The sequence below is a fragment of the Scophthalmus maximus genome, chromosome 6 (assembly GCF_022379125.1).
Source record: "Scophthalmus maximus strain ysfricsl-2021 chromosome 6, ASM2237912v1, whole genome shotgun sequence".
Classification (NCBI taxonomy): Eukaryota; Metazoa; Chordata; class Actinopteri; order Pleuronectiformes; family Scophthalmidae; genus Scophthalmus; species Scophthalmus maximus.
This window is the reverse complement of record NC_061520.1, coordinates 23942194-23969973: the sequence shown is the minus strand read 5'-3', so window position 1 is coordinate 23969973 and position 27780 is coordinate 23942194. Positions and strand designations below refer to the sequence as shown.

The following is a 27780-nucleotide window of genomic DNA, read 5'->3' as shown; positions in this document are numbered from 1 at the left end:
AAGACTAGAGGAAGTAGTACGTTTACTGAGCAGCACTGCATCAGAGCTGTTTCTTTTGGGTTAACCCTTAACTTTTGAATCAACTTTTTAGCTGGGGTCTCTTCTGAAGAAACTTTTTGAATTTCTGAGCCTGCATTGGCTGGCACAGTCTAGTGCAACTTAGGCCATATATTGTATAAACCAATAGACCAGATATTTCATATCCAAACTTGCCTCTCTTTTCTTGTCTCGTCTGTATGTGGTCCATATTGTCACTCACAGACCAACAGTTATGTTCTCCTTCACTATTCATACATTCTGCTGCTGCTTGGCAACCTGTGCCTGTGAGGGTATCATACATATTTGTTTATGTGCAGCCAAAATCTTATGACTGTGTGGAATGCATGTGCAGAAAACATGCAATCCATCCACCATTGTAGAGACTTAGAGTGGAACTTCAGTAACTCGGTATTGAAGTCCTTGTTATTCCTGTAGATCGTGCCCATGCCGTCTGTGCAGTCATGTATATTGCATGGAATGTGGAGGACTTTACAGACCTCTGCATGACGGCCCATTGACCATTATAGACATAGGCAATTTACCAGCATTAAGGGAAGAGCACACTTTACCTATTTAACCTCTTCCCACATACATTACATATTTGTTTTAATATATTATTTGTAGGTATTAAGAATAATTGTAAGATGTTCATTTCAATTAATGGTGCATGTGTTATGATTGGTGTTCAGACGTCACCATTTTCATTCATAGTACTTAAAGTCAAGTTAAATTTTGTTTCCTTTGTCACATTCAATGTGGTTGTGACAATTGTGTTGAGGGTATGGTGGAGGGGTCCTGGGGTAGCTGGGAAGGAAGTCCTTTCAGTTAAATATAGCTACATTTTCAAAATATATCATGACATATCTCATCCTAGTTCTTCATTCTGAGACAAGAAGCAAAGAGTTTCTGTGACATTTGCACATAAGGCAACATGCAGGTATGCAATACCAGTATGCCAAGGGTTTTTCTTCAACACCCCAAATCCCCTACCATCCACCGTTGAAAACATGAAAACTGAGCCAACAATATCACAAAATATTCACTGAGATTCAATCTGTTCTTTGCTGGCAGAAGTTTGAAAAGGTTCTTGATGACTTTCTGATGGAATGAAAGAACTCGGTATACTGAAGAGAATATAAAAACGGAACTTTAGTTTTCCTCTCATTGGAACAGTTGTCTATACTGTTTGATTGATGTTGATGATCAGGATAATTTGATCAATCTTTGTTTCCACAGGGGCCACGTTTCCATGATGTCTACAGCAGAGAGTTACATCCCACACTGAAACTCAACGAGATTGAAACCAGTGTAAGACCCTTAACACTGCATACACATTATAAACATACAAACACACTAACATCCAGATGATTCACACTATTTTTGATACAAAAATATGTGATGGTCCCTGTTTACATATTTTGATCTGTGGTGTTGGCTTCTAAAATAATGTGAATACTACAGTATACAATTATATATTAGACGTGTTCTTACAACTTTGTGGTCATTTTGGGATTTTTACTTTTTAAATATGACTGTGTCCCCCATGTACAAATGCAACACCATATACATGGTTTTCCCAGTTTAGTGTGTACGAAGTTGATTGAACTCTTCCAATATATTAAGGATGAACTGATGTACTGAGTGTGCGCCAACATTAGTGCAGATTAACAATGACAATGCTCCCCTCTCATTTGTGGTTGTAACCTTTCAGTGTCCATATACTTTGGGCCCATACTGCCAGCACTGACTCATGTAGACGCATTCTTGTACTCTCTTTTTGTGTTGTGTTTTCTCTCTGGTTTCTGCAACATATATGTGGTGACCACCTGTTGTCCTGTTTGATACAGAAACTCTTGGGTCGACTGTGTGAGCAGAATCGAATTTTGAAAGACCACGAGGCTGTTGTCCACCGACTGAGAATGGACAAGGTACACCATTTCCTCAAAGTAATAAACCATGTGTTAAATCAATGTTTTGTCTTGTAATGGAAATATTTAAGTTATCTAATAATGATAGTTAGGTGGATTTATATAGTGAATTTTAAAAAGGCACCCTGTAAGGAAACAAAATAAATATAAACTACGGCTGCTCAATTATGGCAAAAATCAAAATCACGATTATTTTTGGTCAATATTGTAATCAAGATTATTTAAAACAATTACTCATTGTATTTGGAAACACCATGTTTTTATTGAACTTTAAAGAAAAAAATTTAACTGTCTTTTGTACATTGGATGTGAATTTCATGTGACATAATATGGATATAATACTGATAACTGAAAAAAATAATAATAAATAAATGTATAAAATATATAAATAAATAATGTAGACAATCATTGAATACCATCAGTCACAGCATTTACATACAACAGGTGCAGCTTTTCAAAACAATAAAAATACTTAAGAATTGAATGCATGTTGAGAAGATTCAGATGAAAGTAATTATCTTGTTCACTGTCCATTTTTAACATAATTAATTTAATCTTTACATTACTAGAGTAGAGCTTCACCTGTTTTATTTTGTCGGTGTGCCCGCTGTGACTTCATGTGTGATCAACGCTAACAGGGACGGATAGGCTCTATCATTTTAGTGGAGAGAGGGAGAGAGACAGGACCGAGAGTAAGACCAAATAAGCAACCTCACTTTAGAAACAAGCAAACAAACCACAATCCGCGACAATTCAATTCAAGTTTATTTGTATAGCAGCAAACCATTACATACATTATCTCAAGGCACTTTACATAGTGAGGTGGATTACAGAGAAACTCAACAGTTTCAAAGCCACAATGAGCAGCTCTGAGACTGATGAGAGAAAAAACTCTTCACTGCAAGAAATCTCTTACAGAAGAGATTTCTCGGTTGTGGGCGAAGCATCCGCTGTGACCAAAAAGCTTCTATGTTTCCAGTGTTTTTATAAAATCTGAACTCTAACCAGAGTCTGGCTCTGAGGTTCACCAGCCACACTGTTCTGGCCTCCTGCCCTTCCTTGTTCTCAACCCAGTTCTTCCTGCTCACATAAATTGCATCTTTGCTTCACCTAAAAGAAAATGAAGGAGCTGCCACTTCTCTTTGTTGCTCTTCTAGACTCTCTTACACTCAGTAAAAACATGGAAAACAGTCTCCCGGGGAGTACAAAATGGATTTACAAAAGTGGTTTAAAACAACAGGGTTAACAAAAGAAATAAAAGCATTGGAGGCAATAGCACCATGTAAAATTCTCCACTGGATGTCTCCAGTGTGCAGGATCAGGTTCCATGATGATACTCGTCGAGGAGGCTCCTAACCTTCCCAGAGAGCCTCTGGGCCCAGAGCTCCAGAATCCTCTGGACCGCTTGCACCAAGTGACCTCACTATGTAAAGTGCCTTGAGACAATGTATGTTGTGATTTGGTGCTATACAAATAAAATTGAATTGAATTGAATGGAATTGACTGCAGCCCCAACAGACAGCCCAGAGCCTGGGCATCGCTCAGCGCTGGCCCCACTGCATCCTCCAGCTGCTTTAGTGTGAGAGTCTTAGACCAGATCAGGGTCTACACTGATTAAGCGGTGCCACAACTGGGATGCTACAAGACAGAGATGCTTGTGGCCACAAGTGTTACAAATATTTTGAAAGTAAATGAATTAAATATAAACATATCCAATATACCAATTATTTATTGCCATCAAAATTTTGAATTTGACTTAGAAAATACAAATGAATCTCACATCTTTTTAATCCATTATGAACCCAGATTATATTTGCCGTACTTTATTCAACATACAGTAAACATACATATGACATGCTCATCAGCTTGTCTTTTTAAAAATGTTTACAATATTAAATAGTTTGGTCTTTGACAGTGTCTATGGTGAAAATAAAGATATTTATAAGTTTATAAGTGAAATCAAAAACGTAGGTGGTTCTGATCTAAACTATAGATAAGTAAATGGTGAATGAAGTCCAGACAGGTCATGTGACTTTAGGAGGAGACGGAGTTGCACTGAAGAGAAGTCTTGCTCTCGGAAATCATCCATGGATTAAGATCATATGATACATCATGAACTCAGCTCATGGCTCAGCTCAGCCCTGACTGCAGCAGACAGCTGTGGAGAATCATGAAACCTATCAGCATTAACACTACACGACATGTCATACAAATATACTTTTGAATATAAACAGGTGAAGAATTTGTAAAGCCAGAGTAAGAACTTTACCCACCATGCTGTAGTTATGTCACACACACACAGCATCAACACAAATGACAGAGAGATAGAATGAAACCTCGCCTGGTTATTGTTTGTTGGGGAGAATCCAAGAGATAAGATAAACATTTTACACAAAACCATGAAATGTGTTAATATAATCATACTTTTCACATTAACTTTGTTGTTGCCATCCATTTAAATACATCCATGGTTTCAAGTCTGAGGTGAGTCCCATTGAAGTCAGATTAAACGTCTGCTAACATAGGATATAGCATAGCATTCATGCAGAGCAGGATCCAGAACGCTGTTCTCTCGTCCTCATAACCCAGAGGCACAATGGGAGAAACACTACTGCCGAAAAACCGGTGGGCCGCAGATTCCGTAAGTAACGCTGAAGCCGGGAAACATCTATCTATAGTTCTACCAAGGAACTTGGAGCTAGGAATAACATCACACACATGTCAAAGCACAGCCGAGAGTGAGTTTGGGCCTTTAGGGAGGGACGTGGTAGGGAAAGAGGTGCGCTGGATTTACAAAGCAAGACAAAACGAGAGCCTCATTACGAAACGCAGCATAAAATTTGTTTTATGTCTTTTTATGTCTATTACTTTGTTTTCATAATCGTTGAAAACCATAATCGAATTTGAAAAACGATTAATTGAGCAGCCCTGATATAAACACTTCTTAGCACAACAATTGTGTGGATCTGTTGTAGTGAATGAAACCCTCAGAATTTTTTTCACCATATGTGAGGATATATACTCATTTACCAGAAAAATTAAAATGCTTGACGATTTAATGCAATGTAATACACCTGCTTTGCAATGAATCTTGCTGTTCTCAGGACAGCCTAGAAGAAGCGCTGGTGGCCACTCATCAGGAGATGGAGCTGTACCATAACCAGCCTTTGGCAATGGAAAAGCTGCAGTTCAAAAAGGAAACCCTGCAGAACCAGCTCATCAACATCAGAGGGGAGCTCTCCCAGGCCTCCAGTGTAAGAAAGAGCATCATAATCCAAGCAAACACCTAGCTGCAATTTGCAAAGATAGCTTAAAATGGATTTGTGTGCACATGTTGAACAAGTCTCTAATTGAATCATATAATAAAAAACACCTTGGAAATTAAAAATAATATTTTACACAAATTTTCTGTCATAAACATCTAAACCATGACAGCCATTAAAGCTTGTTTGTTGGGCTGCCTTACCTGTTGCTGACTATGCATACAGCATGGGGGACAGTTTATTGTAAATTTCATTTCCATTTGTGTTCCTGTGTCTTAAAGATTTGTCAATCTGTGCGTCATATCTCAGCAATAAATGTATTGAAAAAAATGTATAAGTTGAGGAGGAGGATGGCCAGAATTAAAAATCAATAGCTTAGTTGTAAGAAAAAGGCATGATTAATGTAAATCACAGATGTGAGAACCATTCTCTGAGTATGGCTGCATTTGTGTGTACCTCTCCTAGGCTTTAACCACCACTCGTCTACAGTTTGAAGCGTTAGAGGATGAAGCCAACGCAATCCATGGAGATCTATGGGAGCAGCTTAATGCAGGAGGGCAGGTATAAAGTCAAGCTGTCATCATCCCTGTGTAGCATTATGGTAGGATTTAATAAGCAACCCAATCAGCTCCTTTTAAAAGCAATTTTAGACTGTTCTATCAACTTCATCAGTTAAAAAAAGTGCCATTCTACTGTATTCAGGTCTGTTATTGAAAATTCTTCCCCTGCCCAGATGGAGATGACGGAAAAACATTTTTTTTATTACTTCTGTAGAGAAAAGACAAAATGACATTAAGGTAGTTCCTCTGAAAGAAAAGTCCATGTTCGGTATAACCGTTATAGATAATCCATAGACATTCATTATTTCAACAATTGCCATAGGGACTGTTTCTTCAATAGAGTCCATCCCTCTCCCGTATCACTTTGTCCGTCCTGACTTTTTGCAGACTGAACTGGTTCACAGGCACATTCAGAAAGAATTTTGGAGAGTCCAGGATGTTTTAGAAGGACTGCACAAGAATAACTCATCCAGAGGTACTGACACAGCCAAGCACAGAGGTAAAACAAGTTTATTTAATTATTGGAAATACCAATACCCTTATCATGTAAATTCTAATGACTCTACCCCTACGACCCCCCTCCCTCTATTTCTTTTGCACAGTGGCCAGCGGTGCGTCAGGCTCCTTTAGCACCAATAGTCCAGCCAGTCCCCTGAGCTCAATAAGCCTCACCAGTCCGCTCAGCCCCTTCTCCCCAGTGCCCGGCTCCAAGGCCTCCCCCACCAAACAGCTGGGCCCGGAGGTAAGCACCGGACACACCCAGCAGGGGACAAACCCCAATTCAAAACCTGGAACAGGCATATGCTCAGACTCTAGAAACAACCCTGAAGTGCATAGAAGATCAAGCCCTAAACCTCCCCCCAAGTCATGTACAGTTCTTAATCTAAAATCTGACCCCAAACATAGGTGTAGATCCAGAAGTTACAGAGAGTCTGAGGCAAGCCTTCATACAGAAAATGGAAATCACTATGGTTGTGAAACCTATGAACACTCCTTTCCTCTGCTGGATTTCCAAAACCATGGGGAGTCCTCAGGTAGATTAGATCCTGTGATAGAGGAAACCGACCAAAACATCAACTACAGAAACAATTTCAACTATGACCAGCTTAGGTCCCGCCAACAAAGCCTAGCCAAAACCAGAGAAGGAGAACAGATCTGTTTTCTTCAAGTACAATGCCAGGACAAATATAACAATCAGCATTTAGAGACAGTCCAAACCCACTCTGGCCTTCAGGAGATTAGTTGGTTATCCTCAGATGGTTGTATCCAAGAAGTCAGGGTTGGCTTAAGAAAAGATGTCTATCCAGACTCCCACCCACCGGAGTTCTCAGCCAGAAACCTGTCCTCCAACAGACGCTTTTCTTTTCCTGAATCCCAGATCCTGCTTCTCCATGACTCCTTTCACACTGATGTTTTATGCCATAGCCCAGACCTTTATGCACCCTCTGCCCCTTGTTTTAGAAGTACTAGCCCTAAGACCCAACACCGTCACCAGCTAGCTTCTCGGTCACTGCGCCATGCTGGTGCAGGTGCAAGGCCACTTACTTATCCCAACAATCAAGGGGATCTAGTCAAGGATCTAGGGATCTGTGCCATAACACTGTCAGATAATAATTCGGGTAAAGTGTTCATGCAGAGCAATCTTTAAAGAAAATATCCACCACCTCATAATTAACCTTATGATTCTGATAATTCACAATGTCACCTCTTCTGCCTTTAACATAGTAAATACAAGAAATATTATTACGATGTGTTATTTTCTTCCAAAATCATGCTATAACTTTCTCCCCATTTGCAAAGCCATTGGTCTTGTTGCCTTTGCAGATAGATCCTAATCTGATTTTTCAGTTGTCAATGCTTGTTCTTTGACTGCTCTACACAAATCCCATGAAACAGACAGAATTTGCATGCCTGTATGTCCTTTCATATAATCTTTGGCACCATTGTGCTCCAGTTTAATTCACAAAGATAGACATTTTAATGTCATTTGTCTTGATATGGAAGCCAGGAAATGTGGCCAGAGTTACAGGAGGTTATATTGCCCTATCACATTAAAATGGCATGTTCTCTCATTGACATCAGTCTTTCATAAACACATGTGCTATGAAACACTGTGGCCATGGGCTGACCCGTTTACAACTTTCATGTAGGAAGTATTCCACCCAAATAATATATTTAGATATGATTTGAAGATGTATATTAGTTGATTTCCGTTCAGTAGATGAGCATAATTTAAGTTGATGGCTGAAATGCAGTGGCTATAAATAGATAGATAGATATGATTTCACAGAAGTTGGCAGGACATCCCCACCTGGTGAATTTCATATCTCAGTTGCTCCTAAAGAGCCCATGAGCCCATCCCATAGAATTATCCCCATGAGTCCTTTCTACTCTGCACTTCACCTGGCTTAGTATCATCCCTCCTGATGAGCAGCACTCTCTCTTCCTCCTGTCTTTTCTTTCCTTCCTCCCTCCCTCCTACCTGCCCTTACGGTGATCTAGGAAAGTGTTCCCCCAAGACCTCCCCTCCCCAAGGCGTATTATCCTTTGGAACTCTCCCCTACCTCCCCTCCCTCCATACCCCCCCTGCCCTTCGACAGCACCGCCTGGCTACGCAGCTTGGGCCTCGATGATGGTTACCTTGATGGTGAAGAGTCTCACATCAAAAAGGTATTTGGGTGTCCATCCCTCCCTTCACCCAGTCCAAACGGTCGTTAATTTTCATCTTTTCAAAACATCATTCCCAAACTTCTAAGCCACCAGAGACCATTCATCCCCTTCCTGCAATATGTCTTGCATTGCTACTGCACAGCAGTTTATATACTCCAGGAGAAAAGGGTGTCCATTTAGGACACTCAACTTTTCTTTCTTCCTTCAATGGTCAGCACTGTCAAGATGGTTTGCAAGTGATTTGACAAAGTTGGCCTCTTTGCAAAAGCAAAAGAGATTGAAGCCACTTCAATGGAATTCCATTGAAGTGCGATGATTTTGTTCTGAAATTTTACCGTCATAATCCACATAGTTGTGATCAGGTCATAACTGTGTCTGCAATTAATGTGTTGTTCCTGCCATTAAGTGTTTCAAACATTTGCTCCCCTCACATCATTAATAACAAATGATCAATGCAATCAGCAGCTTTGGATGTGCAACCTTCAGGTATTATGTTGATTACACATTTCATATTGCAGCTCAAGTTTGGTAAACAGAACAATGCCACTGATATGCAGGACCAGGTCCAGGAGAGGCAATCCAGCATGAATAAAGGTAAAACAACATATGCTCAAGTTTCCATGTGATAATACCTCTGATAATTTCAACGTCTATAATCATAATTAAACAAGGTACACAAGGTCTATATCCTTCTGTCTTTTGAATCATTGTATCATTAAATCAAGTGACACCAAGAAGATATGCTTACTTTTCCTTACTGTGTTAGCACTGAGAATACAACTCCTTCTTCTTTCACATCTTTCTGAAATTGTCTCTCGTGTCTCTTGCCAGTAGGCATTGTTCCTCCTAGAACCAAGGCCCCCAGAGATGAATCACACACCAGCTCAACTGAAGTTTCCCGCCTAAAGGGCAGAGTGCCTAATGGAATCTCTAGGGTATGTCAACATGCATGTAAATAGAATCCAAATAGTAGTAGTACCTATCTAAACCACAGGGTATACATGTCTAGCCTCAAGCTTTCAAACAAGTGGTTTACATCTAGTTACATTGCCGTAGTTAACAGCTTAGATTATTTAGATTATAAGGTAGCATTCACTTTGGTGTAATAATACTCTAATTTAATTCAGTGCATTAAATCCCATTTTCTTGCACTGAAAGACGCATGGTAATCTGTGTCAAAGGCCACTACCATGCTCCAGGAGGCCTTGAATCTTGCCTTAATTGTGTTACTATGTTACATCTTTGTAACAGGAGCGTCCGAAGAGTGCCGTGTTTCCTGCAGAGATGAAGTCAAAAATGAGCATAGAGGAGCAGAATCAGCGAATCCGCCGCAACCAGAGCAGCTCCGTGAGGGAGAAGAGGCGGAGTCTGAACCTCTCAGGTGGCCAGTCTCCAGCCAACTACAAAGTGGTATGATCAACCATGTGATAACCCTTGACCCTAACCCTTGGCCAAAACTGAATTCTTCACTTTTATATACCACACACTGTTTAGTTACACTCTGTTTGTGTGTGTGTGTGTGTGTGTGTGTGTGTGTGTGTGTGTGTGAGTAAATGAAATAATGCAACGTGTGTCATAGTGTGTATGTTCATACTGCATCTCAAAAAATCATATTGTGAAAAAGCAGAAGAAAAAAGTTCATTATTTGAAGCAGGCATCAGAAACATGTTTTTATTTCTAATTCACTCTGATGAGTGTAAGAACCTTAATTTTCTTATTATGCTGTTGAACTTATTGAATCAAAGTGGTAAGAACATAACTGGCATGCAGCTATGTGACTGTCTCCAGGTGTGGAGGGTTTTTCCTTGGCCTGTATTTGGAGGTTAGTTAACCATGTTATTGTTATATTGTTACTCTTGCTGTTTAGGTGTCACAGACAAGTAGAAATATGTTTCTAAATAAAAAATGTGAAAACTTTCTTGCTGAGGCCTTTACTACAAAGCGAGTGGGTGGAGTCCAGAATGAGATTTCGAACTTCTGTGGAGGTGTGAACAAAATGGCCGCCTATAGCGAGAAGGTGATCTCAAATCTTCCACAGCAGCGTCTTGGGGGCCACAACAATAGAGTTCCTGATCATATCTTACAGAGCTCATTGTTCCATATCATCCCAGTAGATCACTTGTCTCTGTGAACTCAGGACGACTTGTGGTTCAGAGTCTGTAAGAGTAGAATGTGAGGCAGAGCCTTCAACCACCAGGCTCCTCTCCTCTGGAACCATGGAGACAGACACCCTCTCTACATGAACCATCTCTTAGTGATGCTGCTTTAGGTTGAGACTGCTGGGGGAACTCCCACCATGCATCTCTCTCTCCTCTCTCTCTCTCCCTCTCCTCTCCCCCCCATCTCTCTCCTCTCACCATAGGTTGAGGCAGCTGGCCATTCCACACTGAGTCCGGTTCTGCTAAAAATGTCTTCCAGTTAAAAGGGAGTTTTTTCTCTTCCACATTCATTAAGTGCTGCTCATTGAACTTTTGGGTTTCTCTGCAATATTGTGAGGTCTTGACCTCAGGAGGTAGAGAAAGTCTGTGGTTCGATCCCAGCTTCCCCCCAGTCTGCATTCTGAAGTGACTAACCCTCCAGGAGTGTATGAATGTGTGTGTGAATGGGTGAATGTGAGTTGTACTGTAAAAGCACTTTGAGTCGATAAGACTAGAAAAGTGCTCTATAAATTCAGTCCATTTACCATTTACTCTGTAAAGTGCCTTGAGATAATGTATGTTGAGGTTTGGCACCACACAAATAAGAATAATTAAAAAGAATTGCTATAGTCTAAACTCGGGGTAGGAATAGGAGAAGTCACCTACATTTTTCAAGCTGGTGATCATCATCCAGATTGCTGATTATTTCATTGTCTTATCTGAATCTGTGTGCATCTGTATGTGTGGACAGGTTCGCAGACGGCTGACTGCTCACGAGATCGACATTAAAGACCTGGAGGCAGCGGTTCGAGGCCAAGGCCAAGAGTCGCCTCGGGAAGAAATTGCTCGCCTGAGACAGCTAAAGGCTGAACCAGAACACTACGATCTGGATTTTAGCAAAGAGGTGAGATCACACTTTCACACTCTGTTCATGGCTCAGACACGTATTCTCACGTCATGCCTTCTGCATGTGTCCTTTCCTCAAAGCGTATATGAAATAAAATCCAGATTCATCCTGTACCATGTTTAAGAAAATAAAATAAAAATTCCTGGATCTGCCCATTTATCCAGAGCGACACCAAAATGTAATGTGCTCTTCCTCGGTTCATGTACCATGCCTGCACAAAATATCATGCAAATCTGTTTTTTTCGGAAAACAAAAAACGCTGATAGAAAACACATACTCTGAGGTGAAAGTAATTCAGTCAGGAGAGAAGTGATATGTGATAATATTAAAAAACAGTTTTCTTTATAATCATCATCATCATAATAAACCATGAAAGACATACTATGTTGGTCAGATCAGATTTGTGTGCATATGCTGTGAGTGGGGGAATACATGTCTTTGTTGTAGCTAATGGCTCCGGACAAGGTTCTGATCCCCGAGCGCTACCTGGACGAGGAGGACGACGCTCCTCTGAGCCCCGAGGAACAGAAGGAGAAGCAGAAGAAACTGGAGCGTATCAAGACCCTCATCGCCAAATCAAAGTGGGTTTGACTCATACGCAAAATTCATTCATCGATTGTTTGTCTTTTGTCTTTTGATTCCACTTGAAAGTATGCTGTCCTTGCTCCTTCCCTCACCCAAGGTGCTCATCTCTCTCTATGCTCTGTTTGTGTGTGTGTGTGTGTGTGTGTGTGTGTGTGTGGATCATGGCACCCAGTGCAACAGCCAGGAATTGAAAATTACATCTGAGTATATAATATGTGATTATGTGATATGTAAAACAATGATGTCAGTCAAACGGCCTCATGACTGATGAAATCCCCTCCCTCCTCATATCCTCTCCTTTCATCTCCGCCTCTAACGGACAGTTTGCAGAACGTGGTTCCTCTTCTGGACGGGCCCGTGGAGGGCGGAGCTCCCGTCAGCTCCCAGCAGCAGTTGCATGAGCAGGAGAAACGCATCGAGATCTCCTGCGCTCTGGCTGCTGAGGCATCTCGTCGCAGCCGCATTTTCTCTGGTGAGGCCTCGTTCCGTCGCTGCCATCGACACATCACCCTGTCGCTAACCCTTTCCCACCCACAGCACGTAGGTGCACAATATGCATCGGGTCATGGATCCCGTGTGATTGCCAGCTTGTACTGTCCAATAAGAGCATGGTTGCAGGTGTAGGTGGATGTGCAGTGGATGAGCTCTTAGTGAAGCCCACCCCCCACTCCACCCCCTACTCACTATGTGGTCCACTGTATAGTGAGTTGGACATTTTGTAGTGCTTTCTGAATGCTTAGTGAAATTGCATTTTTAAATATAAATGTGCATCGTCTTCCTCTTTTCACTTACAATTTGACGACCTCATGCTTTGACTTGCTAGTTTAGAGTCTTGTGAATATTTTCGATGGTGTAGTTTGTTCATCTCGAAGGGTATGAGACAAATCTGTGATTTGTGGCACAAATAATATAATAAGAGCAGGGCTGTGCATCACAACACAAACTGAGGCAAATTCTACATTCAAACGAGGCTTTAAATTTTAAGGATAAAATGCTTTATACTGAAAGTACAAGTCATACAAAGTGTAAAAGAAATATTGCCGATGAGTTCACTATATAGTCCACTACATAGAATTCACTAGATGGTGAGTAGGGGGAGTGAATGAGCCAAAATTCTCAACTTGAAACGGCAGTTTACAAACCAGTGGCCCACGTCACGGTGGGTTGCATTTCTTCTTTCCACCATGACCCATTAAACATTACTTACAGAACAACGATTATTAAATATAATGAATTGTCCCAATATAGATTCACTTAGAATGTCAATTCGATATTGTCCCAATATAGATTATTGTCCCAATATAGATTCACTTTGAACGTCAATTCGATATGGTTTACAGGTAACTAACCAATTAAACAGGATGGACTACCTATAACACTATTAATAAGTGATAGAAGACAGAGGATTATATGGTAAAACAGTGAAATGAGAACATAACCAGAACTCTTACATTTGACACACAGGAGGCCTGATTTGTTTCAGATATGGCATCAAATGTAAGAGTGTTGTCAAATTATTCTTGGACGGGGGATGAGTGTTGAGTGTTGAAAAAGCATCTTAAAGAAGCTTGATTGGAATGTGAGGGGAAGAATGCAGTGTGACTCAGTTGAGTATGGTCGTGGTCTCCGTAATCTTTTCTGACCAGTTCTGATTGATTAATCTCAAGTATTGGCATATATCATATATATTTTTATCATGTTAAAAGCCAGTTTGTTTAGAGAAACAGGCATTCTTTTTGTTGCCTTCTTCCAACTTCTTTTTAACTGAAGCACAAGCAGCGGTGGAGTACATTTCAGTTCTTTAATAGCCATGGCTGATGCCAGAGCACGGATGTCCGTTACCGACGACGAAATTACAATTACATTGCTGTATATATCAGCAATTCTGTAAAAGATATAATTTTAAATCAATTGAATTTGACCAAAACAAGGAGAGGCAGATATGTGACCTGGGTGACCAAAAGCATCAAACTTGTTGACTTGGAAAACCCTTGAAAACCTTTATTGCCAGCCCCCATCACTGGCAACATCAATAGTTAGAGGCTCATCATACAAAATGACTGGCTTTCTTGACCTCAATATCTCCACATCTACTGGTTGGATTGGCAAACGTTCATGGTTACCAGAGGATAATGGCTTTGGTGATCCCCTGTCTTTACATCTAGCACCATCATCTATAATTCTATAATTCTATACTTTGTGCATGGTAATCCAGTGTTGTCACAGTCCCTCCTCTTACCTCACTGTACTTCTCTCATTGAGTGGCTCTCTCTTTTTTGCTTTGCATTTTTTTCCCTATTCACTCCTCCCCCCTCCTTCCATCACATTCCAGCCCAGTGCGCCCCCAGCCCCCCCAACTCCCCGACCAGCCTGGCCCCTCCCCCTTCCTCTGTCGACTTCCCCAACTCTGCCCACATCATGAAGGTGTGAGTCTTAAAGGTCAGTGTCCGTTCACCACACCGTGTCATTCATTTACATTCAAGCTGATGCTTTTGTCCAAAGCCACTTAAAATAAGTTCATTCAGCCATGACCATATTACACACAAAGTGCAAAAATCACGTGGGTATAAAAACAGCTTCAAGTGCTCATTTTAGATGTTTTATGAGTGAGGTGCAGTCTGAACAGGTGAGTTTTCAGTCTGTGACTGGAGCATTGAAGGGATTCTGCTGTCCTGATGTCGATGTGGAGCTCGCTCCAGAAAACAGACAGGATTTAGATCGCAGTAAGGGCGTAGACGGGCTGGAGTGTAAAGTTTGACCATGTTCTGGATGTAGGAAGGGTCTGAACCAGTAGTCCAGGCGTGAGATGACAAGAGCCTGCCCCAACACCTGCGTCGCCTCCTTTGTGAGGAACGTACGAATCCTCCTGATGTTGTGGAGGATGAATCTGCAGGAGCGGGTCGTCACTGCAATGCTGGCAGAGAAGGACAGCTGGTCGCCAGTGTCACACCAGGTTCATCACCACAGAGTTCTTAATGGTGATGGAGAGGTCGTTGGTGGGAGGAAAAGCATCTCGGTCTCCTTGTCTACCCACTCTGTTCAGAACCTCTGCTCACGTCTTCACTTCCACAGATGGAGGTTCTCATCAGCAGTCCTCATGTCCACAAGATGAAGCTGCTGATGTACCAGTTTTGGGCCAAGTGCTCCATCACACCCTCAATCATGTGATCTAATTAAACCGGCACGTGTTCATTTCTGACAGCAGGATTTTGTCTTAAAATGGAATTTAACTCGATGCGTGATTATCTTGCACATACATTATGACTTGGTGTGTAAAAATATGAGTTAGTCTATCCATCCTCAACAGAAGGTATATTCCACACTATAGACTATAATATGTTGTGTTACACTGGCTAGTGGAACAGAAGGTTTCACTTACAATTACAACTTTGTTTTTGTAAAATGCCTTACGAGAAACTAGAACAGCACTTGTTCACCTTGATGGTACCCAGTACCCATTGACACACCATTGTATCTCTCTCACCTTGTCTGTCTTTGCTTCTTTCTGTTTATAGCTCAAGCCCTGGCTGCAGTTAAATTTGATGGAGCATCTTTCTGAGGATTAACTGGAGATGAGGAGATGGCCACAGACTGTGACTTTTATTTTTTTAGCACCTAAACTGATACAACAAAAGCATTGACATCTGTCAAAGGAGGTTTCCGAGGGGGCAAGGGCAAATTATTAAGAGACATGTAAGATCCCTCCCCCAAACTGAGATTCATCCAACCCAGGACAACCTCCCACTGTGTGACCAGTGGCACAAAGGAAGGCTGCACTTACCTTACCAGCTTCATCTTGTGTAATATTTTCTATGTAATTTAGCTCAGGACATGTTCTACAAAAGAGAGATTAATGATAAACTACTATCTCACTCATAATGGCAAAATGTCAGTCAACTAAGGTTGGATGTTGATTACTTCTTAAGGGAATACTGCATAGGATGAGAAGAGAAAGTGAATGTCACTAACGTAGACGAGTAGATGAGACTTAGACTAAGACCCCCAGAGATGTTCTTTCATGTGACCTCTACATTAACGAGAGAGAGGAGTGTGGTCGGTGACAGGCCGAGGCTACTGTAAATACTCACACTTTGACAACTGATCCGAGGACTCACTGTGATGCCTGTTCAGCCTCGACCTTCGTCCTATACTACTCCTTCTATCTTGTCTGCTGTCAATTACACTCATATGCAACCATTAGTATCACATACAGTTAATTCTAATGGGTCAGACATGATAATGTGACCTGGATTATACTTTTTTCACATCCAAAATCTTTCACTGCTGCTAACAATGTCACTGTCTAACATCAGAATATATGTTTTACCTTGCAGCCTCTACCTCTCCAATATTTGCTGTCATTCAGATGTTATTTACTCAAGCACTGGTTGGATCAGAAAGTCAAGTCCTTGGCATAGTCCAGAATGAAGAGTTCTACCATTTCTAGTTCAGGTGTTTGAGTTTGCAGATGTGGTCCGTTATGCATTTTGAACAGCAGACTGCCAACTGTGTACAAGACATTTACAACGGGACCTTATTGGCTTTGCAGAAATATTTTTTTCTATATTCTTTCAAAGCGTCCACCTGCTGCCAGTACTGCAATGCCATTTATGAAAGAGGTTGGAATCTGAAAAACGACAACAACTACAAAAGATGGTGATCATCTAGCAGTTGGACAATGAAACTGTTGGGAAGGCCACCATGAGAACATCATGAGGCACTGAGCATAAAGCTCTCATCCAGAACAGTTGCATCTCCGCACCACTGTGTGCAGCCCCTTATGAGACAGCCCCAGTGAGTCTACACATATGTAGGTAAAGTATGTTGGATATATGTTGTATACTGTATGTGGAAAGTGATAATAGAAGTGACCTTAGAAGATTTTGTTTGTTTGTGGAGGAGTTAGCTAACAATGCAGTCATTTGAGAGGAATTAGCCAATATGCTGTCGTGTAACATATCCCTACATAACATATTCCATCCCATCATGCAGTGCCAAAAGTCTAACATGCCAGGTTTTTGTATGTGTTGTGATGAATAACATATTAATGACAAGACTTACATTTGAGTTTGAATCTGGAGAACTGATTAATAGTACAGTTTTGAAATAAATATGTCATTTAAATATGAATCTATTAAATGATACATTTGTTTCGCAATTTAATTTTCAAATAAATGAAAAGGTGAAATGATTTGAGAAATATAAAACCTCATCTCATCCTTCTTCAGAGTAACACTGGTTTTAGTACAGTTCTTTTTCAATTCAATAATAGTAATCTTTTTTCTTCCTTTTTTGTAAGTTTTTCCTCAGTCTAATCCAGGGTTGAGGTCAGAGGATGTCGCACCTTGTACAAAGTGTTGAGCCCTATGAGGTACATTGTGATTTGTAAATATGGGCTATCCGTATAAAATTTGATTGATTGATAATTTGACAATGGCACTTTTATATTAGGTCATGTCTGTATTTTAAGTCAAAAATTATGTGGCTGAATGCGTGGATAAAGGGGCGTAGCCATCATTTCAGTAGGAAGACCATTTCTATTTCATGATTTATTGAAAGATCCTCCCTTATTCGATTGCTCCTCATCTTAGGAGCTGGAGAACCAAACTAACAACCCCAAACACTTGATGACTGGGAAAAGGTCAACTTCTGCAGTTGGCAGCCAGAGTACAGGGGCCAGGAATGTATTGGGACTGTCAATCAGCCCGGGACTTTGAGAGGCCTTTTATACAGTGGCCAGAATGGCGGGAGCAGAACATTTGTTGGTGGTAAATTGAACACTTACAATGTTTTTGTAGTATAAAGACAAAATGATTGTCCTGAAATTCTTCAAGACACTTTAAAATGTCTTGCTGACACCTGCCTCCTCAGTTTGTACAAGCACATCACCACTGCACTGAATCAAAATCAGACCAGGTCAGGCCGACTCCCTCACGCTGCACCTGTCACTGTTCTTTAGCTGGTTCCTGCTTCATCGTCCTCTTCCTCATCATCAACACCATGACTGTTGTCACCCTGTCCCTCAGCATCACCTCTGCAGACACTGGCCTTGACAGCTAGTAATAATAATAATATTAATACGTATTTATTTAGCACTTTGTGTGCCGACATTAAATCGACATAAGAACACAACAAGTTTGTGTGTGTGTGTTGTGATTGGAGCAAAGGTCCCAAACACTTTGTAGGTTGTTCATGCTGGTGTGTCAATCTTTACATCATGCAACAACGAGAATTTAGTCTCATTTTACCCTTGCTTCTTCTTTACATACACACACACACTTTGTTATCAATACGGTAGATGGACTATATTTATGTAGCACTTTTCTAGTCTTATTGACCACACATCTATTCACACATCCATGCTATTTACTACACTTTTTCTGTCACATTCATACACTGCCGCAATTTACGGTAAAGCGTCTTGTCCAAGAACACATCGGAATTGGACTGGGGGAAGCTGGGATCGAACCGCCAACCTCTGGGTTAGTGGACGAGCCACATCATGTTCATCATGCTTTTATACACAACGATGTTAAAGTGACCTGTCCATTGTCGAAAAAGCAGCAATTTTGTGTTTCTACTCAGTTTGATATAGTATATGACAGAAAATAAGGAAAATGTATCTTTATCAACAAAACAAAGTTGTTTTTTTTAAAGTTTTTTTTTAAGAAAGGGAATAAGTTCAAAAGAGGTAGTACATATTTTTTTAGATTCATGGATATTAACAGGTTCAATTTTTACACGCAATCAATGTTTTGCATTTTTCACAAACTAAATTTTTTTATTTTATATCTTGACGATTGTTTGAAGGAGCAGAATAGAGATATTTTTGGATTCCTTGGAATCTGATCAGTTAAAGAAAAGGTGGTGTCCAATATTTGATACTAGATGTAGCATTTGTGGATGTTGAAATTGAATAATATATACATTTTACAGTGTTCTTTGGATATTTTCATTTTAGTTTTAGTATATCCTACTATTACATGTAACCATTGCTACTTTGGGTGCAAATGAATAAACTGCTTGAACTATGCAAATTATATTAAAAAAGAGACGTATAATACACCTGCTTTCAGAAAACCACAACAAAGTGAATGTATACAAATGATGTGTTTCTCTAGATGCTTGAATTCACTACAGTAATTTAAATGATAAAACATGTCTCACTGTCTGGAATGATTATATAATTACTGTTGTTATACTGATCCAAATTCACTGCCAAAAAGTGGTTAATTCGTTACCAAGAGGCTTTCTGATGATATTCTACAGTCATGGCTATATCTGTATGTCTGAATGAATAAAAAACATACACACAGACTGGATTCTTTCACATCAAAGCTAAAAAAAAATGAGATTGTGGTTCCTGAAAACTGTTTATATTTGCATTGACCATAGTTTACAATTTACAGATAATCATAGATTGAGGAAGTCAAGTCATGTGACTTGAGATATCAGCTTGTCAAGCATTTTGTTTGAACGAATACAAAAAGTGTTAGGGCCTGGCTCCCTGCACAGTGCACGGCGGTTGCTATGCAACACACTGTAGCGTTCCACAGAATGAATGTTTTAGACGGCAGCTTGGTTTGCAAGCGATTCAAGTTCGCCATTCAAGCTGATCGTGTGCTTTGAGCTCTCGTAAGTTTCCTCAACTTCACTCCGTTGCTACTCCATAGCGCTACTCACGTCAACTTACATCATTACTTCCGAAGTCGCGGAGTGATATGGACTCGTGCAAACTGATTCGCCATAGTATATTGAGCGTATACCGAACCAATCAGATCGCTTGATTTTAGTTACCCGTTTTATAAAGCATGATACTGAACATGATAATGAGCCCATACTGTCCAATAGGTGCTGGTTGTAAGGGTAGGTGGCGCATTGGCTCTGGTCATAATTCTAAACTTGGGGGTTCAAAACTGCAGTTCACAAAACCAATGGGTGACATCACCATTGCCTTCCCATCTTCATTTGACATACATATTTGTAAATGTTCTGTATTTGTGAAGATTTGACTCAAAAGGTCGAGTTTTCACAATGTTGAAGAATCCTTCAATAATTCTTGTTAAACACCCATTACCATGGCCGAGACCTATCTGATAGATAAACTTTATGAGTAATTCTGCTATCAAACAAACAAACAAACAAACAGACAGACAAAGCCAAACAATCACACAACTTGACATCACTGAGTGACTCATTGGTTAATGTTCAGCTCATACACTGACAACATCAACGCTCAAAGGTCACATCTGAGAAAAGGATTCATTTGGTGCTGACTGTCACAACGAAACAAAGTCGGTAAGTGAGAGGAGGAAAAACAGAAGGAATTACCATGGTGGTCTTCTCAGAATTTCAGAGTAAGTTTTCTCCAGTTCCTCCTGTTGGTGATATGTGTTGACTTGATTTCCATTTATAATAATGTGCTTGAATAAATGTTGTATCTCAAGGTTTTAGACTTTAGGATAGTGAGATTATCCACCATCTAAAAGTGGTGTTTTGGGTTCATTTCATATATATATATATCGTTAGAAAGGATATTGTTGTTTTCTTTTTAAATACATGTTTACTAAATAAAGTCTGGTCTATTTAATGTTGCACAAGAGTGAGTATTGCCAACCTCTGACCTATGATAACTAACTGTATGGTGATTTTGGTTGTATTTATTAATTTATTTAGTCATCAGAATTACAAATTGATGGTTAGAATAAAGTAATCACATCAATATTGATATTTTATTATTGTTGATAGCCATAACTTATAAACTGTTAGAACAACATTTAAATGGTGCCCTGTGCATGAGGCCAGGTACCTTTATAAACTCTAGTTTTTTAATGGGCTGAGGTTTGTAGCACATTCTATAGTTCAAAACAGAATTCACCTGCATGACGTCAGAATATCAGAAATCCATGCTAAAGTCCTGTGAATGAAATTGCTGCTTTAACCTCTGTAACTGTGCCAGTGTATATCTTTGCAGACAGGTTAAGAAAGTAAGAAACTACTGAGAGTAGGATTAACAAAAAATAAATTTTGGTCTTTTAATGACATTATACAATAATTCATTTTGCTTATGCTTTGTCCAAAGCGACTTACAATCATCGAGGCAGGAAGCATTGGGATGGCCTGGTATCTAACAACAACCTTCTTTCCCAAAGTCAGCGGTGTGTCAGCCTTATTCTTAAAATCGCAGTTCTGCCTGCCTTCATCTGTTCAGCTTTGAACATGCTTCAACCCTCATGGCTAAAAGTAACATGATTACTCTTTTAAAATATCTACCCCTAGTTGAAATTGAAATTGTCATACTGTTTTATAATCTTGTTGGTTTTATCTTACACCTCATATGTATGCTTGTCTTCCAGAGATTGGTATTGGTCTGATGGGATTTGGTTTCTTTTTCTTGCTCTTTGGTATGCTGCTGTACTTTGACTCTGTCTTGCTGGCATTTGGGAACGTAAGTAATCTTTTAGTCTCTACGACACATTAGAGACACCTGCTCAGAGTCAACATCACACTTAATACTTTGTCTTTACAAATTACCTCTTTCACATAACATTTAATAAGCAGCATTAATTTGTACATCTTTAAGTAATTAGTAACTCAAATGGTCATATAAACACAATGCCATGAAATGTGCAGTGCCCAATTTCTATTTGAGTATACATTAAGTACTAAAATGACTCAGAAATGTCCTGAGGTACAGTACTAGAGATTAAATACATGATATGACTGGATTCATCTCACAAATGACAGCAAAACTAAAATAAGTGGCATCTGTTCTTATTTGATTTCACTCAGATTTTCATTTTTAAACCTTATCTAATGACTATCCTCTGGTGATTTGAAGTTGAAACTGAACTTAAAGATGTTACATGATTCTTTGTTGTTTTTTTACTCAGTTGCCTGCCTTTAAACAGTGAGAAGCAATATGTATTCACTGAAGAACAGCCTGTTGTGTATATTTTACCGCTAGCTCACAGCTACATGTTCATTTTAAACTCTCTGAAATTGTTATTTACGTTGGCTGGAGCGATATTTATGCCAATCGGAGGTCATAAAATGAATACTGATTCTGTGTGTACCTATGTAAAAACAATGTTGGACTCTGTCGTTTTCTCTGGACCCCTGCCTAACTTGAACAGTGAAGACATGTATAGCCGCACGTCATCCTTAAACCGCTGGTTGTCGAGATGGTGTCAAGATAACAATGTGAGCTTCATAGCTAACTGGCACACCTTTTGGAGAAAACCTGGTCGGATGCGGAGAGACGACGTTCAGTCCTGAAGTTTATCTTCCTGATCTGTATAATATGGCTTTATAGATAAATACAGCAGGGTATCATCAGCGTAGCAATGGAAATTTATGTGTTTTTTTCTTATAATATTGCCTGAAGGAAGCAATATGAAGTGAAAAGTATCTGCCCCAGCACAGAACCTTGTGGAACTCCATGGCTAACTTTTGTATTTATGAAAGATTTGTTGTTAACGTTAACAAACTGAAATCTATCAGATAAGTAAGAGTGCTGTTCCTTTAATCCCAATAATGTAATAATAATATATATTCACGTTTACATGCACTTTGCTTTGGACAATGTATGTTGTACAATGTTCTTGTACAATTTAATTTATTGTCAAATTTATTGTAAGTATAACCTCGCTGTTTGTAGTCAGTATTCTATTGTTTTAAGGGATGCAAAAAGCTGTAATCCCACAAGAAATTGTATTGTTTTAATTGTTCTAAATAAAACTGCATGTCATTCTAACTTTAGCAATGACATGCAGTGGCCGCAACCAAATCTATCTCTATTATCATGTAGATGTCACGCGACAGTTTCCTCCCGGAGATAATTCATGACAGGCGTGAGCCCAGCCAGTGTCTTGAGTCTCAGAGTAGAGTATCCAAATGTATGATGATTATTTGATCCAAGTCACTGTAATTCTCTTGGTTTGTTTTTGGTTTTCTTTATGAGCCAATCGTGGTAAGATCTTAACAGAACCTGTTAGCGGCCGCAACCAAATCTATCTCTATTATCATGTAGATGTCACGCGACAGTTTCCTCCCGGAGACAATTCATGACAGGCGTGAGCCCAGCAAGTGTCTTGAGTCTCAGAGTAGAGTATCCAAATGTAGGATGATTATTTGATCCAAGTCACTGTAATTCTCTTGGTTTGTTTTTGGTTTTCTTTATGAGCCAATCGTGGTAAGATCTTAACAGAACCTGCACATACCCTATCCCTATTAGCTCACACCCGATTGTACCCATCACAGCACAAATGGACAACCATTGTGTGACCAATAATTCTTTCAGTAAGTATGAAAATAAAATACTCAAAGGTTGATAATACCCCAAAATCTCTACTAACAGCATTTATTTTAAGTCTATCATTTGTGCACAGCACAGCACAGTACAGTAGAGTAGAATTGTTCTGAGGAAAGATTATAATTTCACAGATGATGAAAAAGAGACTGAAACATTTGCATATCTTGCCACTAATTAAACATCAGTCATTTTGTGAGAATATGTTAAATATTTCCCCTCCTTTTTGTGTTTGGCCTCACTTTAGATCTTGTTTCTGACTGGCTTGACGCTCATCATCGGCTTCAGAAGGACAGCCCACTTCTTCTTCCAAAGACACAAGTGTCGGGGTTCTTTTTTCTTCCTGGGAGGCGTGTCTCTGGTGTTGTGCCGCTGGCCAATAATTGGCATGCTGGTAGAAAGTTATGGCTTTGTGCTTTTATTCAGGTCAGTTCATGTGAATTCTAAATCTACATAATAATCAATATATGCATAGAGTAACGAAAGTTGAAAGATAGCAAATAGATAGTTAGATTGATTATTTCAGCTATTGATGTCAGTCATCTTTCAATTCTCCTGTATTTCATGATGTTGGAGATCATATCAGATGTAACTGATGTGATGTAAAACATGAAATGTCCCACTGTGTTGTTTCCCAATGTAGGTCCTTCTTCCCCATGGCCTTGGGATTTGTGCTGTCAGCTGTGAATATCCCTTTCCTCAACACAGTATGTTTTATTTTTGGCCCAATAGATTAACGCTTGCTTAAATATATGTTTAAAAATATGTCATAGATGTCACTGCTGGAATTTGACAGGTGATGAAATCTCTTTTTTCTGTCAGTTTTTTTCCAGCAGCTCCTCCATGGTATGAGCAGAAGAACGTTACAACAACAAAGGAGGGTGGTGACGATAGCTATTTATTGAATTGATGACCAGTAAAAACAATTCACTTCGTACAGTGTACTGTATTTTGTACCCTATATGTTTACAATTATTTAGCTGCTTAAAGCTACTCTAACTCAACACTCAAACAAATAAACACAAATAACACACACTTGCAGGTGTGCAGAATTTTTTGCAAGCACTCGCTTTTTTAATGTCTTTATATATTGTTGTTTTGTTTTATCAAGAAAAACATGTCACAAAAAAGGAACCATACTAGTAGAATATTACTGTGACTAATATGAATCCATAATAATCCATAAATAATTATATTCATGGATTTTTACAAATCTGTACACTCCACAGGGTCCACAAAGAACAGCAGCTCAAGGTTCAGGATTTAAACTAATTTTATTCGGCACACAAAGAGTACAGAAGTGCGTATATATATCCCCATTGACATCAGGACAGCAGAAACCCTTCAATGCTTCCATCACAGACTGAAAACTCACCAGTTCAGACTGCACCTTAGTAAATGGTACATGGACTATATTTATAAGGCGCTTTTCTAGTCAAACCCCAGTTCACACACATGCGCTGCTATTTAGCTCACTTTTTCTATCACATTCATACACTGCTGGAAGAGCACCCAGAGAGGTTAAGTGTATGGCCCAAGGACACATCGGCGTGCGAACTAGGGAAAGCTGGGATGGAACCGCCAACCTGAGGATTGGTAAAATCAAAAACTCAAGCTTCTAGCAACTTTTCACCATTAATGTAAGTTTCAGAGTACTGGGACAATGGTAGGAGAAAAGGAGTTGGGCTGGCTGTGTTTGTGAAGGATAGATGGTGTAACTCTGGGCACATCACTGTCAAAGAGCAGCTGTGCTGTAGAGACATCAAGCTATTAGCCGATAGCATGAGGCCCTACTAGTTACAGAGGGAGTTCTAACATGTCATTCAAGTCAAGTTTATTCATATGGCAAATTTAAAACAACCTCAGTTGACCAAAGTGCTGTACAGGCTCAAAGCACAATAGAAAACAACATAAAAGCAACATGAAAAATAAAATAGGAGAATAATAAAATGTCAAACTCAACTTTTAAAAGCCAGTGCAGAGAGGTGAGTTTTAAGGAGCGATTTAAAGTCATCAATGGCCTGAGCAGATCTTACATTTACAGACAGATTTACAAAAATACGGATGACTCTCTCAAAGTCGTTTGAAGTCATTTTTGAATTTATTGACATCAAACCACCTCTTATATGTCCGTGACATCCTCTTGAATCTTTCACAGCCCTTAGTTTGTGAAAAAAGCCAAAGAAAATGCCATAGCATCAATATTAGTGAGCATTTTGCTTTAATATGCATATTTCAAGGTTTGCATTTTCAATAGCTCTGTCAATTATGAATTTATTGACATCACACTACCTCTTATATGTCAGTGACATCCACACGTCTGTTAGTTTGTGAAAAAAAAACGTAGCAAATTTCATATGTTATGATCCTGGGTCATGTGTATCTGTGTGTTTGTGTTGTTTGCCCTCCCTGCCAATGGGGGGTGCTGCTCCTGTTGTCTGTTTTTCTGGTAATGATCGGAGGATGGTGATTGGTCAGAAACTAATCAGGCTGGATTTAAGGAGGATGCCTGCTGATGGTGACGCCTTCTCTGCTCTTCCTGACTTCCAGACTGACTGTGCTGTGTTTTGTTGGACTTTGTGTCATCGAGTGACAAATCATTGTTTGTTAGATATTGTTTAGATAACCTTTTGAATGTAGCAGTCCTGGTATTGTAGGGATGAGTAGCCATTTTGTTTTGTGAATAGTTTCCTCCTGTGTTAATGTTACGGAGGCAGGTAAGAAACCTGTGTTTTCTTTTGTGCTATTTTAGTTTGATAGGTAATTTAGTATCACTAAAAAAATGTTCTGTTTGTTGTTCTGGCTGTGCTCACCCTGAAGACAAAATACCATTTAGCAAATAAATATCTTTTTTTGTGGACTGCAAATTCTGTTCGCATGGTCGTCTCTGGAAGTTGGGAAAAAGGAGAGCAACTTTTATGTTGCGCTCAAATTACCCCCACAACTTAATTTTTTCTATATTTTTTATTTATAAAAAAAACTCTTTGAATACCACATTCCGACAAAGCATGTATTATTCAGAATAAAAGCCCTTAGATGAAGAACAAGAAAAAAAAATTCCACACACAAGACCTGAACATATTTATTACCGGCATAATTTTTTTAAATTTAATAAGGGTATGGGAAATGGCTATACGGAATTTTACTCACGGCAGATTGTCCAGATTGAAGTCCAGAACTGACTCGCTTTTTTAATGTCTTTATATATTGTTGTTTTGTTTTATCAAGAAAAACATGTCACAAAAAAGGAACCATACTAGTAGAATATTATTGTGACTATTATGAATCCATAATAATCCATAAATAATTATATTCATGGATTTTTTTTTACAAACCTGAACATATTTATTACCGGCATAATTTTTTAAAATTTAATAAGGGTATGGGAAATGGCTATACGGAATTTTACTCACGGCAGATTGTCCAGATTGAAGTCCAGAACTGACTCGCTTTTTTAATGTCTTTATATATTGTTGTTTTGTTTTATCAAGAAAAACATGTCACAAAAAAGTCCAGAACTGCCAGAACTACCCAACCCTATCTTAATCTTTATATAACAACCATAGCTACTTTCCTCTACTTTCCTCTTCCGATGAGGGAGTAAGGGGTGGTGGAGTATACAGTCTGAACCAGCAGAGGAGGACCTAGTCCAGTCCGGACTACCCTCCTTTCACTCCACCTCCCACCCTTCCTAAGAACAATTCTACCACATTGACCAAAAACATTAAAAAGAAACATACCATGATTATCATCATTTTTATAATATTTGCAAATGTAGCTCTAAAATGTTTTTTTTTGTTTTATCTCAACAAGACCAAGAGGTTTTCCTCTCATCAAGATTCAAGATTTGGTGTTTTTGTCATTTCTTTGGGCTTTTTTCTAACAAAAAGAGAGAAGTACCTAGCAGTGCAAAAAGTATATAAAATACATAATTAATACACAGTTTATATAAATATAAGAATAACAAATATTACGCAAACAACATGAATCAGCAGCAATAGGAGAGTGAAAGTGCCATTTGCAGTTTGTCAGGTGCTGTTCTTGAACAGCAGGAGTTATTGTATTATTATTATTGGCTACTGTGTGATTGAACAGTCTGTTTATGATCCTGATGTCCTGAGGAAAGAAGTTTAGCATCATGCTGGTCCTGGCAGAGATGCTTCTGTACCTTCTTCCTGACAACAGGAGGTTAAACAGAATGGGTGATGAGGGTCTGTGATGATGCTGGAGGCTCTCCGAGTGCAGCGTTGATGATAAATCTCCAGCAGATAGGGGAGAGGACCACCAATGATCCTGTTGGCTGTCTTGACTATCCTGTTCAGCCGCTGTCAATCCTGCTCCTTGCTGTTGCTGAACCAGGAAGTTAGGCCAAGGGGGAA

General features: G+C 39.5%; 2 protein-coding genes across 20 annotated transcripts in view; both read left to right on the top strand.

The window, feature by feature from the left end:
• Nucleotides 1-19407, top strand: part of plekha6 (pleckstrin homology domain containing, family A member 6) — a 57238-nt gene extending 37831 nt beyond the window's left edge. For 9 of the 19 annotated variants that reach the window (XM_047332457.1, XM_035630673.2, XM_047332464.1 and 6 more), the window contains 15 exons: nucleotides 1276-1347; nucleotides 1875-1985; nucleotides 5072-5221; nucleotides 5696-5791; nucleotides 6178-6289; nucleotides 6393-6532; nucleotides 8293-8460; nucleotides 8979-9054; nucleotides 9292-9395; nucleotides 9712-9870; nucleotides 11350-11502; nucleotides 11953-12086; nucleotides 12414-12562; nucleotides 14423-14529; nucleotides 15606-19407. In XM_047332457.1, coding sequence (XP_047188413.1) covers nucleotides 1276-1347; nucleotides 1875-1985; nucleotides 5072-5221; nucleotides 5696-5791; nucleotides 6178-6289; nucleotides 6393-6532; nucleotides 8293-8460; nucleotides 8979-9054; nucleotides 9292-9395; nucleotides 9712-9870; nucleotides 11350-11502; nucleotides 11953-12086; nucleotides 12414-12562; nucleotides 14423-14520 — 1722 coding nt within the window. In that variant the 3' untranslated portion in view covers nucleotides 14521-14529; nucleotides 15606-19407. The remainder of the gene's footprint in view (nucleotides 1-1275; nucleotides 1348-1874; nucleotides 1986-5071; nucleotides 5222-5695; nucleotides 5792-6177; nucleotides 6290-6392; nucleotides 6533-8292; nucleotides 8461-8978; nucleotides 9055-9291; nucleotides 9396-9711; nucleotides 9871-11349; nucleotides 11503-11952; nucleotides 12087-12413; nucleotides 12563-14422; nucleotides 14530-15605) is intronic. The other 10 variants (XM_047332469.1, XM_047332465.1, XM_047332461.1 and 7 more) reach the window with 6 other exon arrangements.
• Nucleotides 19408-20324: 917 nt separating this feature from the next.
• Nucleotides 20325-24436, top strand: golt1a (golgi transport 1A). Its single transcript, XM_035630695.1, has 5 exons — nucleotides 20325-20447; nucleotides 21447-21538; nucleotides 23649-23827; nucleotides 24045-24108; nucleotides 24224-24436. The coding sequence occupies exons 1-5, from the start codon at nucleotides 20423-20425 to the stop codon at nucleotides 24251-24253; spliced, it is 390 nt and encodes a 129-aa protein (XP_035486588.1). The 5' UTR covers nucleotides 20325-20422; the 3' UTR covers nucleotides 24254-24436.
• Nucleotides 24437-27780: the final 3344 nt, after the last annotated feature.